This window comes from Apteryx rowi, unplaced genomic scaffold, assembly GCF_003343035.1.
Source record: "Apteryx rowi isolate R43461 unplaced genomic scaffold, aptRow1 scaffold_1, whole genome shotgun sequence".
NCBI classification, from domain to species: Eukaryota; Metazoa; Chordata; class Aves; order Apterygiformes; family Apterygidae; genus Apteryx; species Apteryx rowi.
The window spans coordinates 10,578,838-10,593,741 of NW_020447196.1; the positions used below are offsets into that span (position 1 = coordinate 10,578,838).

The window sequence follows — 14,904 nt, forward strand, 5'->3', positions numbered from 1 at the left end:
GCGGCGGCCGGGGCTCCCCGGGAGGTCCGCGCTTCGGGTCTGGTTTCTCTTTTTGAGTGTTTTTTAGCAGTCCGTAAGGCTCCAGGCAGTGGGGACGGATTCTGAAGCACATCCCTCTTTAAGTTTAAAAAAAACGGGTTCGTCCCATCTCCTTTTCCTCTGTGCCCTTGCAGCATATACAAACATACCTCAGAAATCGCCAGCGGTGTCAAACCAGGTCTGTGGCAGCGGAGCTGGCTGTTCTTGGCAGCGGGTGCCAGCAGCACGTGCAGGCCACACCGTGCTCAGCGCAGCCGCCGGTGCTGGGGGCGCCGACGACGTTCAGCACGGTCACGGTGTCGGGGCTGGCCCCACGCCGCCTGTCCTGGGCTAAACTTCCAGGGAAACCTTTTTCCGGAGAGCTCCGGGACAGCACCGTCAGCTTTCCTTGTACACTCAGCAGCGAAGACTCCTGTGGCATAAAATAGCAAAAGTGTACCCCAATGGGAAGATTTTTATAGTACCTATCTGCGTATTCGAGAGAGTAAATGAAATGTGTGGGGGTGAATTCCATAGTGGTGCTGGTGGTTTTCTTTCTTTTCTTTTTTTTTTTTTAAAGGTCCTACCATTTGCAGGTAATGAAGACAGGTATTTTGTCTTAGCACGTGAAGAAGGAGCAGACCTTTCAGTTTCACGTAAACTTAGGATTATCATAAGGCTGTAGCAGACTTCTGCCTTGTGGTTCTATGATCTTTCAGGCAATATGATATTTTTGGGTGATGATTGTAGTTGTGATGATTGTAGAGCTTCAGCATTCTTAAAGTATAAAAATAACCTAAGAATGAATAGCATGTAAAGTTGGTGATTAACTTTTAACTGGATGTCAGTAATGGGCAGACTTAAAGGAACAGTTTTCTGACCTTTTAAGTTAAAATCTAGGCCTGATTTTTCTGTAATACACAGACTAGCATTATGCATCAGCTAGCAGGGCTGAAGAGTAAAATGAAATAAAATTCACCAAAATTAGAAGAGCCACAAGGATTTGAAAATGACACCAAAAAGCTGAAGTACTAAGTCATTTTTTTCAGTTCTTGTCTTAAGAAGCAGTTCTGGAAGACTGTGGTGAAAGGCTCATCGGAGACATGAGGTCAAAATAAATACGAGCAGTTGATCCAATACTCTTCAAAATGCCAGGATGTTTTTAGCTTGTTGATCATCATTACGAATRCTTTAGATGGCCCTGTGCCCTATCTGAAGTTAGTGTCCTAACAAAGACTCCGTGGCTGAGAAGAAAGGTTTGATTTAGATGGAAAGAGGCCATATTCYTGGAAAAACTGCTACTCTACTATAATTATCATATGGATTTACATGAACTGTGCAGCCTTTTGCTATGAAAAAGGCTACTTAATTAAAAGATACCATAAATTATTCTAAAGAAAAGATCTTTTTCACAGAATTTCTTCTATAAGTATTGCACTTAGTCATTCATCTCTGAAAAATGTACTGGGAAACATGAGCTAATAAAGTGTATGTGAAGAGTCAGAAAGCCAGACGTAACTACATTAATAACAACAAAACAGTCATTAGAGTTGTGGTTGTTTTAAACTTAAAATTGTGCAGGTTCACATCCCATCAAGGAACTCATTAACTATGTGTGAATGTAGGTTACATGTATTAATATATAAATATCTTTTCTTTTTTTTAAGCTTACTCATTTTTTTTTTCCCTTGGACTTACAACAGGTAGTGAACCATAAATAACACATACCGATATTCTTTCTATGGCACATTAAGAAACACGTCTGTCTTGCCTACCTTTGCAGAGCCTAATTTTTACCTGTGCTGCTTGTCTCCCTTCTTTCCAGCACTCCAGAATCTCTTTCTTATTCCAGTTGCTCTTCCTATTGGGTAGAATTGGTCAGGTAGGTTGCTGATATTGGAGAATTAAGTTTCTAAGACAAAATTAACATTTCAGTGGATCTTTTTAGAGATAAAAATCACCTTTAGCCTGTCCCTAGTTTCTGCAAATATTTAGTCCTGTTTCTTTTGAGTGTTGTTTTTTTTATAAAATGACTAACTTTTTTTTATGTAAAAAGTTATTAGAGGAGACTCATGAATCTTATGTTGTATGTATTTGAAGGCTAGATGATTCCAAAGCATGCTTTGGTACCAGAGTCTGTTTAAGTCTCCAAGTGAAAATTAATTTAGATTGCTTTCGGTTGAAAATTCCAATATAAAGCTCAGAAAATCTAGTAACTAATTTCAGAAAAATTATTGGGTAGAAAAGTGAGTGGGTATGGGAAATGCGCGCTTAGCAGTGAGGCAGCGGCGGGATCAGTTGGCGCCCTGTCTTCTCTTTCTGCCTATGTCTCTGTGTGCTCTGACTGGGGACAAGCTGGTGGGCAAGCTGAGAAGCCCTGCAGGACTTGCACGAACGCCTAGTTTAGGGTGTGAGTGGGAAAAGAGGTAAGCGTGGGACCTTCTGAGGGGGCGGCTTGGGTGTGAGCGGAGTCTGTGCGCTGAGGGATTTGTGCAGCCGCAGAGAGGAGCGCTACCTGTTTTTGGTTGTGCATGGAGGTGGTTTGGCTGGCTAGCTGCGACTAGGGCACTTGTAAATTAGAGTGATGTGGTTCCCCTCTAGTTATTTGGCAACTGGATTCTCCACGGAGCTCAGAAATGGCAGCTTCTGAGAGAAGAGGAGGGAGGACGTGAAGATGAAGCAGCAGCACACGGTGGTTCTACCAGTGTTGCAGGTCCCATCTGTCTTTCTGCTCCATAGGCTAGCTGCTGCAAGTATGGAAAAAAGCTGCTGGATTTATGAATAAATTTGCTGTCTGTGGTACCAGTAAGACTTTAATTTTCATGGTACTTTGATTCTTGAGGTCTTGCCACAACTGCTTAATGCCAAGTCCCTTGCAGCTGTGAGGGCAGTGAGGTCTTGGGCGGTTGTGTGAATTCCCACAGAACTGCCTTATACGTGCAGGCTTATCTCATCCCTTTGCGTGCCCCTGGAGCAAATCCTGCCGCTTACAAAAACCAGAAATCTCCCTGCATATCTCTAACATCTTGTGGTCTGTTCCTGAGCCTGAGAACAGGAGAACCCAAATGAAGACGCTGCCCTAAGACAAAGCGTGGTTTGGCTCAACAGGATATGGCTCTGTATCCCAGAGAAGTTAAATTGGAGCCAGATTAGCCTATGTTTTTTCCATGCTGTAACAAATCAGCCAGAAGACTGCACTTTTTTTTTCCCCCAAACACAGTTTTTGTCCTGGCAGTATCCCTAATGCAGACAAAATTCTACTGCCCAAGCTGTGTTTCTGTTGGTTTTAACTTATTTCATTTGTGAACCTAGTGTGAATTATACTGGCGTAAGAGTGCTTTTGGCAGGGTAAAGTGTTTACACTTGGAAGTTTGGCATAAGTAGCGGCATATATCCGCAAACCTTTTATAGGGTAGATTTGGTCCAAGTATTCCTGGTATCCTCAACAGTAGGAGCAAATGTTCTCCTCCTAACAGGTCTGTTGCTGYCTAGCATGAGTAGTTTGTGGCCGGCTGAAGCTTGCAGCTCTTAATAATTTGGTAGCATRCTATCTGCCGGCCTATGTAGCAGGGTGCTCAGAAGAACTGTTTTAACAAGGAGAATGTCTGAACTCAACTTCTTAGACAAACTTAATGTTACACAGTGATTGTCCTGTTCTTCTGTCTTTAGCACAGTATTTGAAATTAAATGAAGGTTTTTTGTTATCTCAGCATGTTTTATTTTCACACATACACATGAACAGATTACAGGTGGATATATGTATGCAATACTGTTCTACGAKGCTCTCCGAACTTAGTAAAGGATCTACTACTATATTTTCATCTCTCTTTTGGGGTGGGGCTTTATTTTGCTTACCTGGAAAATGCAAAATTAAGTTCACATTGTTTTCCATTTACTTTAAAAAAAAAAAAAAAAGCTGTACTCTTTTCTAAATTGGCTTTGGTGAGAAGTAATACGACAGCATTTACATGTTCTTACTTGTGCAGTTCAACTTTCTGACGCCCCCTGAACCTTGTAGACCGGATGATGTTGTAAGACCCTTGCCCAACCAGAAAACTGTGCCCTCTGCCATTGCCGCAGCAAACTTCAGGGGAGCCCTGCTTGGAAGTGCTCTCTGTCACCATATCCGTGTTCCTTTCCTCCAAGCGCTGTTCACTTGTAGTGTTTTGAGTTGTCACGAGTCCCTGAGAAGGCAGATGAGTAAAGCTTCTTTGTTGTGTAAATCTACGTGAGCGTTGCTAAGCCCTGGTGTGAAAGGTGGGATGTGACATGTAGTCTGCGGCTTCGGCTTTGTGGGAGAGCTGGGCTTGGCCACTGGGCAGGTTTTTTCCCACAACGGTCCCGTCTGACAGCGGTAACAGCACGAGGCAGAAGCCAACGTGTGCTAGTTGCTTCTGCTGCTCATTTCCCGCTAGCCATTTGTTCAATTTATGCTGGCGTTTATAAAAAGACCTTTTAAACGGTGTTCCAGAACTGTCTATTTGTGACTGATACTGAAATCACTAATAAACTGCTGTTAAAGTCGGGAGGTACTTTGGTAAGCGGGACCTTGTTTTCTCAAGTGATTTAGCTGAACCGTTCTGTGCTTGTTTCAGGTCAAAGGCGCGAGTCTGCTCTCGCTCTCCGCGTCCCTGCGTGCCCCCAGAGCCAGAGGCTGTGGTGACCCCTCATCCCGGAGGGTTTGCAGCCATGCTGCATTCACAATTTTTTATGAGAAATTTGTGCCAGTTTCCTGGGAACTGTGCAGGTTGCTGTGACAGTTTGAACTCTTGTATGAAGTTTGGACAAATCAGCAGGCCAGATTTTCCTTCCAGCTTTTAAAGCTGTGGGGGGGTTTTTTGGTTTGTTTTTGTTTTTTTTTAAATAGGGAGCATTTTCCCCATGGAACTGAGGTGTCGCCTGTGATGCTTTAGCGATATCCGAATTAGTCACTCTTTGTAAAGCCTCTCTGACTTTGAGAAGCAGTAAATCCAAATAGCGGCCAAGTGCAGAAGCTCTGCATACGTGGCATAACTCGGGAGAAGGGCTTTGGTGTGTGTTAGGTCTGAGCGAGTAACCGAGGGGCAGCAGCGACGAGGGTTTGCTAGGAGCTTACGAGAGGGGTTTAAAAAGTGCTGTACCAGGCTTGCATGGGGAGTTGTTAGTTATATTCCTGTTCTAACAGGCCCCTAAAAGATGGCCTGAAGGAAGGAAGCAAAAAGGCTCTTGCCCAGCTCGGAACAGAAAGCAAATACGGCTGGGCGTCTTCTGTGCGTCCAGCTTGGGGAAAAGGGGAGACGGGGGCGTCTTGGCTGCATGGGAGGACTCCGAGATGAAGCGGGGCRGCTGTGCGCCGTCTGGAGACACAGTTCTGTACGTGCGTGCTTTGAGAGGCAAGCTGGGGTGGAAAGAGGTGTGGCGGAATGGAGATTTTTGGGATGTCTGGGTAATTGATACTCTCTAGGTAGCCTTTACGCCTGTGTTAATTGTCTTGTTTGGCAAAATCTGTATTTTTAAGAGGACATTTCTATTAATCATTTTTCTTGCATGCTCGAGAGTGTTTTGTGGCTGGAGCAGGGCTGTTGTGGAAGTGCCGATTTGCCTGGAGAAAGGAATGTGGAGAGCTGAGCAGTCTGGGCACTTGGTTGGTTGGATCCGTTTTGCTTGCGTTGGTCCCGGCTGCGAATGAGGACTAGCAAATGTGAGAATTACGTGTTTGACCGTCTTGCAGAATTCATCTCTTCTTGGCGCTCTGCTCGTTCAGACTTCTCGTTTCATCCRTGGTGTAAAGCTCTCCCTGAGTCCTGCTAGCGCAGCACTGCCTGTGTGCTGCCACGCTGGAGTATGGGTTGTGCCCCCTATTTCGTCTTTGCTGCTGCTGAATATAGCCAAGAAAAGGAACAAAAAAATCACTGTTTGGACAGCTCTGAAATTATTCGTTGCCTATCAAGGAAGTAAGTTCCTAACTCCAGGTACTTAGCGACTATTTTATGTCCTGAGGCATGTTGGTTTATACCACCTGAACAACTTTAAGCTGCCTAATACAACTGTTGTTATTGTTTATGGACACATTTAGTACTCCGAGTTGTAGATTCTTGGCTCATTTCTTGTGTTGGTGAAATCCATACTTCTGTTTCCTTTTTCTTCTTGGCTGGCCATCACTTTTCCCTGCAGTCTTGCAGACCTCAGTTTTCCAGCTCCCAGTGTATTTAGAGTTTGGTGCTTTCCTCAGTTGGGTTCACACAGAAACAGTGCTTGTTACCTCTTCTGGCTGTCCTACAGTATTACGCACAYGCTTTAATTTTAGGTGTTCTGCTTCTTTCTTCCTAGCAGTTGTGGAAATCCTAGTTACCCTGATGCGTTTTTCTTCTGTGTGCTGCAAGAACAAGATGAGGTGTAAAGAACAAGATGTGGTGTAAAGACCTGATAAAGTTTTCTTAGCAAGTTCATTGATGTTTTCCGAATGTGATTTCAGTAAGTCACAGAAGTGTTTAGGTTATTAGAGATGTTACACAGCACTACATTCTTTAATATTTTTAATCGCAGATTCAACAATGTGGGCGTGTTGCAGTACTTCTTCCTTTTAAGAAAACATTTAAATAAATTTAAAAGCAGAGTTAACTTGACAGGAAACATTTTCAAGTAAGATAATGTTCAGTTCTTGATTTAAAGCTGTATTCCAGAAATGCCCTCCTTGGAAGTCATGGTTCCAACCTGCTACCTGATAGACATAGCAGTACTGTTAGTAGAAAGTTGCTTATAATTTTCAGCTGATGTGGAGTGAAAGTCTGATGAATCATCTATTAGTGAGTGAACTTGAGCATCCTATGAAGCACAGAAATGTCACAAGTGTCGTACTGATTTAGTTTACTGARAAGATGCTCTGACCAGTTAGCTAGCTTGCTGCCTGCTAAGGAAAAGGGCTATTAGATGTTAAAAACAAAACAAACCCTTTCCAAATTCAATGGCACAAAAGTGCCGCGTTTCAAAAGGTATTTCTTATATAAGAAGGTACATCCACAAACCTGTCCCAGAAGTGTCGTGTTGTAAAAGGTGCTTCTTATATAAGAAGGCACATCGTAAATCTGTGCTTTGTGTGACGAGAGCTGAATCAGCTCCATCAGCTGCAGGCGTAGGCTTTGCTTCGCGCGGCAGGCGAGGTGTCTGGCTTAAGCCATCGGTGCCCAGCAGCCGACTCCTCTGCATTGCTTGTGTTTGTGACTTGTTGGTAATCTGAGCTGCTACAATTTTTTAAGAATTTCTTTCTCTTTTTTTTTTTCCTCCTTAAGTTGGCTAAAAAAAACAAAGTAAATTTAGGTGATACGTACTGTTGCTTAGAAGCTCCGAGAGGCCGTTGGTGGGGACCATGTTAGTTGAGCGTGTGTTCTACTTATGGCTAACTCGCGTGTTTAGGCAAGACGTGCTGGTTGGGAGTAGATCTCATTTAGATTATAATCTAACTCCGGATGAGATCAGTGTAATCAAGAGTCGCTTCAGATTTTCGGGGTAAACAAGCTCTTTGAGCAAAGCCCATGAGCCCTGGACACCTGCCCTCTGCTGCTGTGGAAGGAATTGCTTTGTTCTTTTTTTCTACTGCGGCTGACTTGAAATTTTGGCTGACTCTTGATTTTTCTGTCCGTTGAAAACTTTAAGTTGTTCCTAGTCATTGTTCCTCTTAAACAAAGCTAGGCGACTTCTCCAGTTTTTTATGCTGAGCTAAGTGAACTGTTTTGCCTTGAGACCTGAAGTTGCAGTTACAGATAATCTTAAAAAGAGAGGCATAGCCAAAATACCCTGAAAGCTGGCACTCTTCGCAGGGTGTGGTGAAGACAGCCTTTTATGCCTGCTGCTAAAGGCCAGGGTGCGACCTCAAAGAAAACCTACTGATTTGGTTGTAAAATATCTTTTTGGAGGAGGGGAGAGGGTGGGGTAAAATGCTGCATCATGTTTTTGTGTCTGACCTATTTAACGATATGTTTATTATTTATTTGTTTGCATGCAGAAAGACCAGCCTTGATGGGAGAAAAGTGTTGCAGGTATAAAGGCAGACAAGTAAGACTCGTGAACCCACATAAGGAAGCCCAAATTAGGAGACTAAATTAATGGTGTTTGCATTGAAACCAGAATTTTTAAGTTTTCTCCTTATTGATGCAAAAACTCGAAATACTGACTTGCTGTTTTTGGTGCTCCCTAATGTTTGATAGTGATCCCGTTCTAGCTTGGGCCTGAGTCACAACTGCGAGCATGTTTTAGTCTCAGTGCATGTCTTTGCTGGTAACTTTGGTTAGAGGTGTGACTTCTTTTTAAAATGCTCTCCCGAGAAGGCCAAAATAGTGGTGCAGATAAAGGGTATATTAGCAAAATGACTGTATTACTCTCTTTGACTTGGAAGGGTTGTTTTGCTGCTTCAGTCCTAAGATTTACTACCGTATTGGCAAGGCTTCGCTAGCGTGCATTGGCCCTTATGGTTAGTCTGCTTGGAGCAAAATCATTCCTTTTGAAAGAAGCTGTCTTTCCAAATTAAAGATATTTCCCTCTTGTCTCTTGAAGTTTTGTTTCGGACACGGTACTACAGCTTTATAAGCAGGTCAGTGGAACTGCATTGTTGGCTACTTTTCCCATCCTTGCAGTGCAGAAAGTTTTGATTTATTTTAACCTCTGCTCTTTTCTCATTGTCAGGTATCAAAACCAAAGCAACTGGCTCTGTCTCCCAGATTTTCCAATTACTGTTGACTGTAAATATTGCAAACCCACTTGAGGTGAATGTGGTCTGGAGTATACTCTTTTATGAGGGTGTAATCTTGGCAGATGTGTTTTCTTTACCTGATTAGGTACAAATATACCAGCGCTCTAAGGATTAAAGCATTCCAAGAACTATACTGTTGTTTTCTTATGTCACTGTTGTAGAAATACATTAGGTTATCTTTCCATAACAGTTTGCATGTAAGGTAGAGACTTTAAAGACAAAACTATTCCCACAGAATTATGTCTGACTCAGTTGGGAAAGCAAACCTTATATGTGGTGTTTGAGTCCTTTGTTTTGTCTTTCATTTTGTTTTTTATTCCCCCCCCCCCCCGAGGTCAGCTGTAAAAGATAAAACAAGTTTTCAGGCACAAGGCCCTTTTCTGAACGGGCCTTGCTTGCATCTTGGTTTAAAAAAAAAAGTGTTTTAAAAAAAAAAAGGCAAGTTGGAGATCTGACTTAATTTGACTAAGAACTTTGGACAGTTTTAAATTTATCTTTTTTTTTTTTTAAGATTTGAATCTGTTTTTGACCAGTTTTATGCTGTTAGATGTGAATTGTGACTCCTAACAATATCAAAACTTGTTCTTTAGTCCTTATTTTCATTTTAATGATTTGCCTTGCTCCGGTTGTTAGTTACCTTTGCAGAGGAGCTACTTGAATTTTTTCCTTCCTACTGCCTTATGCAGTGACATTTCAGATGACTCATTGAGACTGTATTCCTTAAGTGAGGTGGAAGAGCAGAGTCTAAATTTGCGTGTCTGTAATACCACAGTTGTTTTCCTGGCAGGTATATGCCAAGCTGTTTTCCTGACAGGTATAAGAGATTTCATAATTCTTGGGCTGTTTTTGTAGAACATTTGATTTATGCTCCTGTATAAATCGGAAGCAATTTTGTCTTATGGTGGTAAACTTAACTGAAAAAGCGAAAACACATTTCTAAAGTGCTTAAAGGACAGAGTCAAGCTGTTGAAAATTAAATGACTTAAGAAAACGGGACGAAGGAATTTTGGGGGTAGTTTGCTTGTTTTCCTCTCTCCAGCTCCTCCCCGCTGCGTATGCATCTCTTAGTCAAGTGCGCTCTGCTCCCAGGTAATAACTTTTCTGGTCGGCTGTGAGGTTCTTTTTCCTTCTARTTCTTGATGTTTTCATCTTTCATCTGCATTAAGGAAGACTGAGGCAGCCTTTCCTCCTGTGGTTTGGCAACTGGAAACGCCGTGCAGAGGGAGCAGCTCTGGTGCCGGCATTGGAAGCAGTCGTCCTGCGGTTGGGCAGATCTCTGCGTGTCAGTCTGGTGATTTCCACTTCCAGTTTCGGCCGTGCAAATCCTAGTCTGAATAAATCACTGCGGAGAAGAGCAGAACGGGGAAAGGAAATGCCCTTTCCTGGGAGGGAAGGGAGGTCGAAAAACCTCTCTAAGTTTGGAACTGTTCTTCTGAAGTGGAATTTGCTAGAGAACCACAGTTAAACCAGCTTTTTGTGACCTGCTGTCCGCTCCCGTCTCATCTGACCTGGGAACAAACACGTTTGGAAACTTTCTTCTCTGTTGCGTGTATTACGACAAGGGTGCCCAAACTTCAGTTCACTAGCGAGGCGTGGGAGTGGGTGCTGATGGCAGCTGATAGCGGGTGATGCAAGAGGCGGCGTCTCCTTTCCCTCCTTACATCCGCCCTCCTTCCTCCTCCTCCCGCTTTCTTACCAAACACTTCCACACTGGCCTCGCAATTTTATCTTAATCTTTTTTTAACCTTCTCAGCCCTAAACCTACTTATAATACATCCCTTTATTCACCTTTTTGTTTTGTTTTTCCTTCTCTCCTCTCCTCCCGTCAGCCCGTAGCCGTCTCGCAGTGCCGATTTAAGCTGCAAGGAGCACCTCCAGCTGCCGCTGGGGACTGGTTCTTGCGCCGTGGTCTGGAAATCTCCCTGTCAAAAGGGAGAACCTAGTAACTTATTAGTTAAAAAGTTAAAGATGTATGACCGATAGGTGAGGGAGCTACCGTTTCTCAGGACAGGTGATAGGAACAAAGTTCAGTTTGAAGCTAACCAAGTTGCATTTGTATGATGTGAGTATTTGTCCATGAGTAACTTGGGATTTGCTGGGATTTGCATGTTTTCTTTTAGAAAGAAAAGTATGATGTTCTCAAGGTTGTTTTCCCCCCCACACCCCCAAAGTGTTTGTATTTTTTGGTTGACATCAATGCTTTCCCCCCCGCCCTCCTTCAGATAAACAGTTGTGGCCTAAAATAATACACAGCAATTGGAGCATCTAGGCTGATAACTGGTTAGGCCCAAAACTCTGAACAACACGTGCTTGTTTCTAGGAGGCGTCTGCGTAAAGTCCATGCAAGGAGGTGATTTAGCTTGGGTGTGTACAGGAGATGCGAAGATGAAAGTTAATGATAAACATCGCCAGTCCTTACACTAATCTGCCCATTAGTGCTGGCAAGCAACTTGTTTATCCTGTGCCTTGCATCTGGTTTAAAACCCGCAATGCCTTGAAATACCCTTGAAGTACCTGTGCAGGTACCGCTGGGTCCCTGCCCCTGTCAGATCATATCCCAGCTCGCTGTATCTTTTTTCTGGTAATTCCTAGAAGGATGCTGCAGATCTTTAACATAAAAATTCTCAAGTAACAGAAAATGGAATTTCATTCCAGGAAACAAGATGTAGCCTCTGTTAAAAGTGGAGAAACCCAAAACTCAACTATAATTAGCATACATAAAGCTGAGATATTTTGTTTGGATAGACTTGAAAATCTGTATAAAGACACAGTGATTAAATCAAAGCAGTGTTAGAGTTCAGAACACGCACTTGCGTTGTGTGCGTGTGTGCTTGCAGGCATGGAAAATGTACGTATTCCGCGTGCTGCGTGCTAGCGCTTGGGGGAGGCTGGAGCAAGCTGAGATACAAGTTGTACGGTATTGCTGGAACTCTCTCTTCAGCTTAGAGGCTTTCAACTGACAAGTCACAGATCTGTTTCTGTTAATGTAGCCTGTGCTTTACTGTAAGTCCCACACAATGTATTTAATTAATCTTCTTCCAAGTGTTAGGGGGAAAAATAAAAAAGGACTAATTCAAATTATGTTGTTGTTAACACTGTTATTTGTATAACTTGTGCTAGGTGCTGTACAAATATGGAATGAAAAAGCTTAGCTTCAGACAGCTTAGTCATATACATGAATTGGAATAGTGTTAAATCTGAGAGTGTCCAGATAACTGGAGATGGATCTTTTGCAGCTTAGAAAAGCCATGAGAAAATAAGTCCACAAATATGACTGACTTAGGGGCTAAAATTACCATGATTATTCATACTTTGAAATCACTTGCAGTAGACTAGGATATTATTTAATGGGAGCAGTGTCTATCTTTGTGAGAAACTAATTTATTCCAAGTCTGAGTAAGTGAAGCAGAATCTGGCTCTTAGATCATATTTATGTCGTTACTCAATGTAAGGATAGCGGACAGCAGTGACTAATTAAGACATTTGCAGCTTAGCTAAGCCACTGCTTTTCACATTCAGAAGCTAATTATATGGAAGAAATATATTCAAATGAATATGAAAATGTTTTTAAAGGCTTTTATTTAAGTCTATATAGTGATATAATGAGGCAGTGAAACCAAATTTTCTGGTCCTTTTATGTTGTATTCTTAGTTCCTTAAAGTGTGAAAGCAGGTGTTCAGAATTATCATCCCGCAGCTCTGGTGGCAGTTCTTACTGGGCTGGCGGACGGTGTTTCTGAATGCTCAGAGTGCTTGTTCCTGGAAAAGTGTCTGTGCTAACGTGCTGGAAAGCCAGCTCTGCTGCTGCGGCATTAGCTCCCCATCTCATTCCCCCCAGTTCTTCGTTCTGTTCAAAAGGACATCAAACTCTTCCTGACACTTATTTATTTATTTGAAATGACCAGTGGTTTAGATGAATGTTTAAAGCTTGATTCAGCAGAATATAGTCTATTTCCTAGAACTGTGAGCGTGCAGTTCAGTTGCGGCCAGATATAATGATAGGCTGATAACATCATAAACTACACAAAATAGTAATGCAATCAAAATATCTGTGCTGCCAGTGTAGATTCTGATCACGTCTGCTCATTATAATGATTTTTTTTTTAGTAAAGTGGGTTTTTGGTTTTTTTTTTTGGGGGGGGGGGGGTGTTTCATTATTACCAAAGCAAATCCTTGGTTTCATCCATCAGCAGTACCCTGTGACTAAGTTCTGGTTGAAGTTTTTGAATGCCTGTGATGAACGAGCCAGGAAAAAGTTACTTAGACTCTTTGATGCCAAGAAAAGTTTGCAAAGCTCATGGAATTGTTCAGTCTGGAAATGTGATGAGCAATATTAGAGACTTTAAATGCAGCCTTTTTGTCCTAAATCAAGAGAGAGAATTTTCAAATTATGTTGCAGGGTTTTAACGTATCTGTTATGGCTGAAGTGATCTGTAGCTTGCTTGCTGTTTTCTAAAGGAAAAAAAATGCTGTGCTCGGTCATGAGCTCTTTTTTAGGCTTCTTTTTTTTCCTTCCTCAGAACGAAATTGAACTATAATCCTCCAAAAGATGATGGCTCAACATACAAGATTGAACTTGAAGGGATTTCTGTTGATATCATGAAAGAGATACTAGATTACATCTTCAGTGGGCAGGTATGGTATTAAAAAGAACTAGACAGAAATGGAATTTTTCAGCAAAATAAAGTTTTAACAGTGCTATGCAGAAAGATAAACCTATTGAGAATCTTGCTTTTAAACTTTGATAAATTTTTTTCTATAAAGCAGTAAATCATACTCGGGCTTTGCATATGAAAAAGACAGTAAGCATTTCAGGAGCCCTTTTGCTGTTTTTCTGGTACAGTAGGGGAGGACCCTTTAAAAGATTTAGTGTCAAATGCTTGTTTTAAAACTGAATATCTCCAGTAACCTAAGTTAAAGCATGCAGTCTTTCAGAATGGTAAAAGATAAACTGGGTTGGTAGCGATGGAGATTAAGACCCCATCACTGAACTTGCATATGGCAGTACATCAGGCATCCTTCCTTGCTGACCCCATAATGTCCAGTTTTTTGGCCTCTTGTTGGTGACAGCATGCCTGTTCAGTCTGGGTCAATCTTTGTTTCATTGGTTTTAGCGGGACTTATCGCTGGTGTGTCCAGTCTATTCGGAGCCAGGTTGAGATTGCTGAATTAGTTTAACTTTCAGCAGAAAAAAAAAAGGCAGATGAGAGTTCTTTTCTGGGTATGTTCCTCCCCYGCCCCAAATTCGTTTTAGGTTCTCAGATTAGATTAGTAATTTCATTGTTCCTTCAGGCACAAAATTCTGCAAATACCTTCTGTTTAGTTAATGCCTTTCCAGTCCTCTGTTCATTTATAAATGTGCAGTAATCGCATCTATTTCTCATAAATTTTATATTGGCATTAATGCTCAATTTTTCAGCCGCTGAGAATGAGTGTTATGAATGTGGACATCTCATGTAGCAATGAGTGATAGTAGCTATAACTTCTAAATTAATTCTTGCAGATCAGGCTAAATGAAGAAACTATCCAAGATGTGGTACAGGCAGCTGATCTCCTGCTGCTTACAGATTTAAAAGCTCTCTGCTGTGAGTTTTTAGAAGGTTGTATAGCTGCTGAGAACTGTATTGGTATTCGGGACTTTGCACTACACTATTGTTTGCATCATGTTCACTACCTTGCCTCAGAGTATCTGGAAACTCACTTTCGAGATGTCAGCAGCACAGAGGAATTCTTGGAACTGACTCCAAAAAAACTGAAAGAAGTGCTGTCAATGGAAAAGCTCAATGTTGGAAATGAAAGATACGTCTTTGAAGCGGTGATTAGGTGGATTTCTCATGATGCAGAATCAAGAAAGGTAAGGATAGCAAAGAGTTTGTTTTTTGAATATGACTCAAATAACTGTGTATATTTTAATTGGTGGGAGCTTAAAATAGATATGTCTTTCAGGGCTGCTGTTGCATTCACAGAATTAATTGAATTTTGTCAGAAATGCAGATGAGGGCATGGCAGTAAAAGCACGAAAGCTATGCTTGGCATGTATTACCTGCTGTGTTATGATGTTGTCTTCTAATAGACATTAAGTAAAAATTTTGCTTTTTTTGGCATTAATGGTATCAACTTGTTTTTGTAGAGAGAAAGCAAGTAGTACCTCTTCAGCGAAAC

The 14,904-nt window shown here is 41.9% G+C and overlaps 1 protein-coding gene across 2 annotated transcripts in view; it reads left to right on the forward strand.

The window, feature by feature from the left end:
• GAN (gigaxonin) overlaps positions 1–14,904 on the forward strand; it is a 35,802-nt gene that overhangs the window by 696 nt on the left and 20,202 nt on the right. Inside the window, exons 2-3 of one of the 2 annotated variants that reach the window (XM_026058580.1) lie at positions 13,241–13,377; positions 14,246–14,596. In XM_026058580.1, coding sequence (XP_025914365.1) covers positions 13,241–13,377; positions 14,246–14,596 — 488 coding nt within the window. Of the gene's footprint in view, positions 1–13,234; positions 13,378–14,245; positions 14,597–14,904 lie in introns of those variants that run through there. The other variant, XR_003252302.1, reaches the window with a different exon arrangement.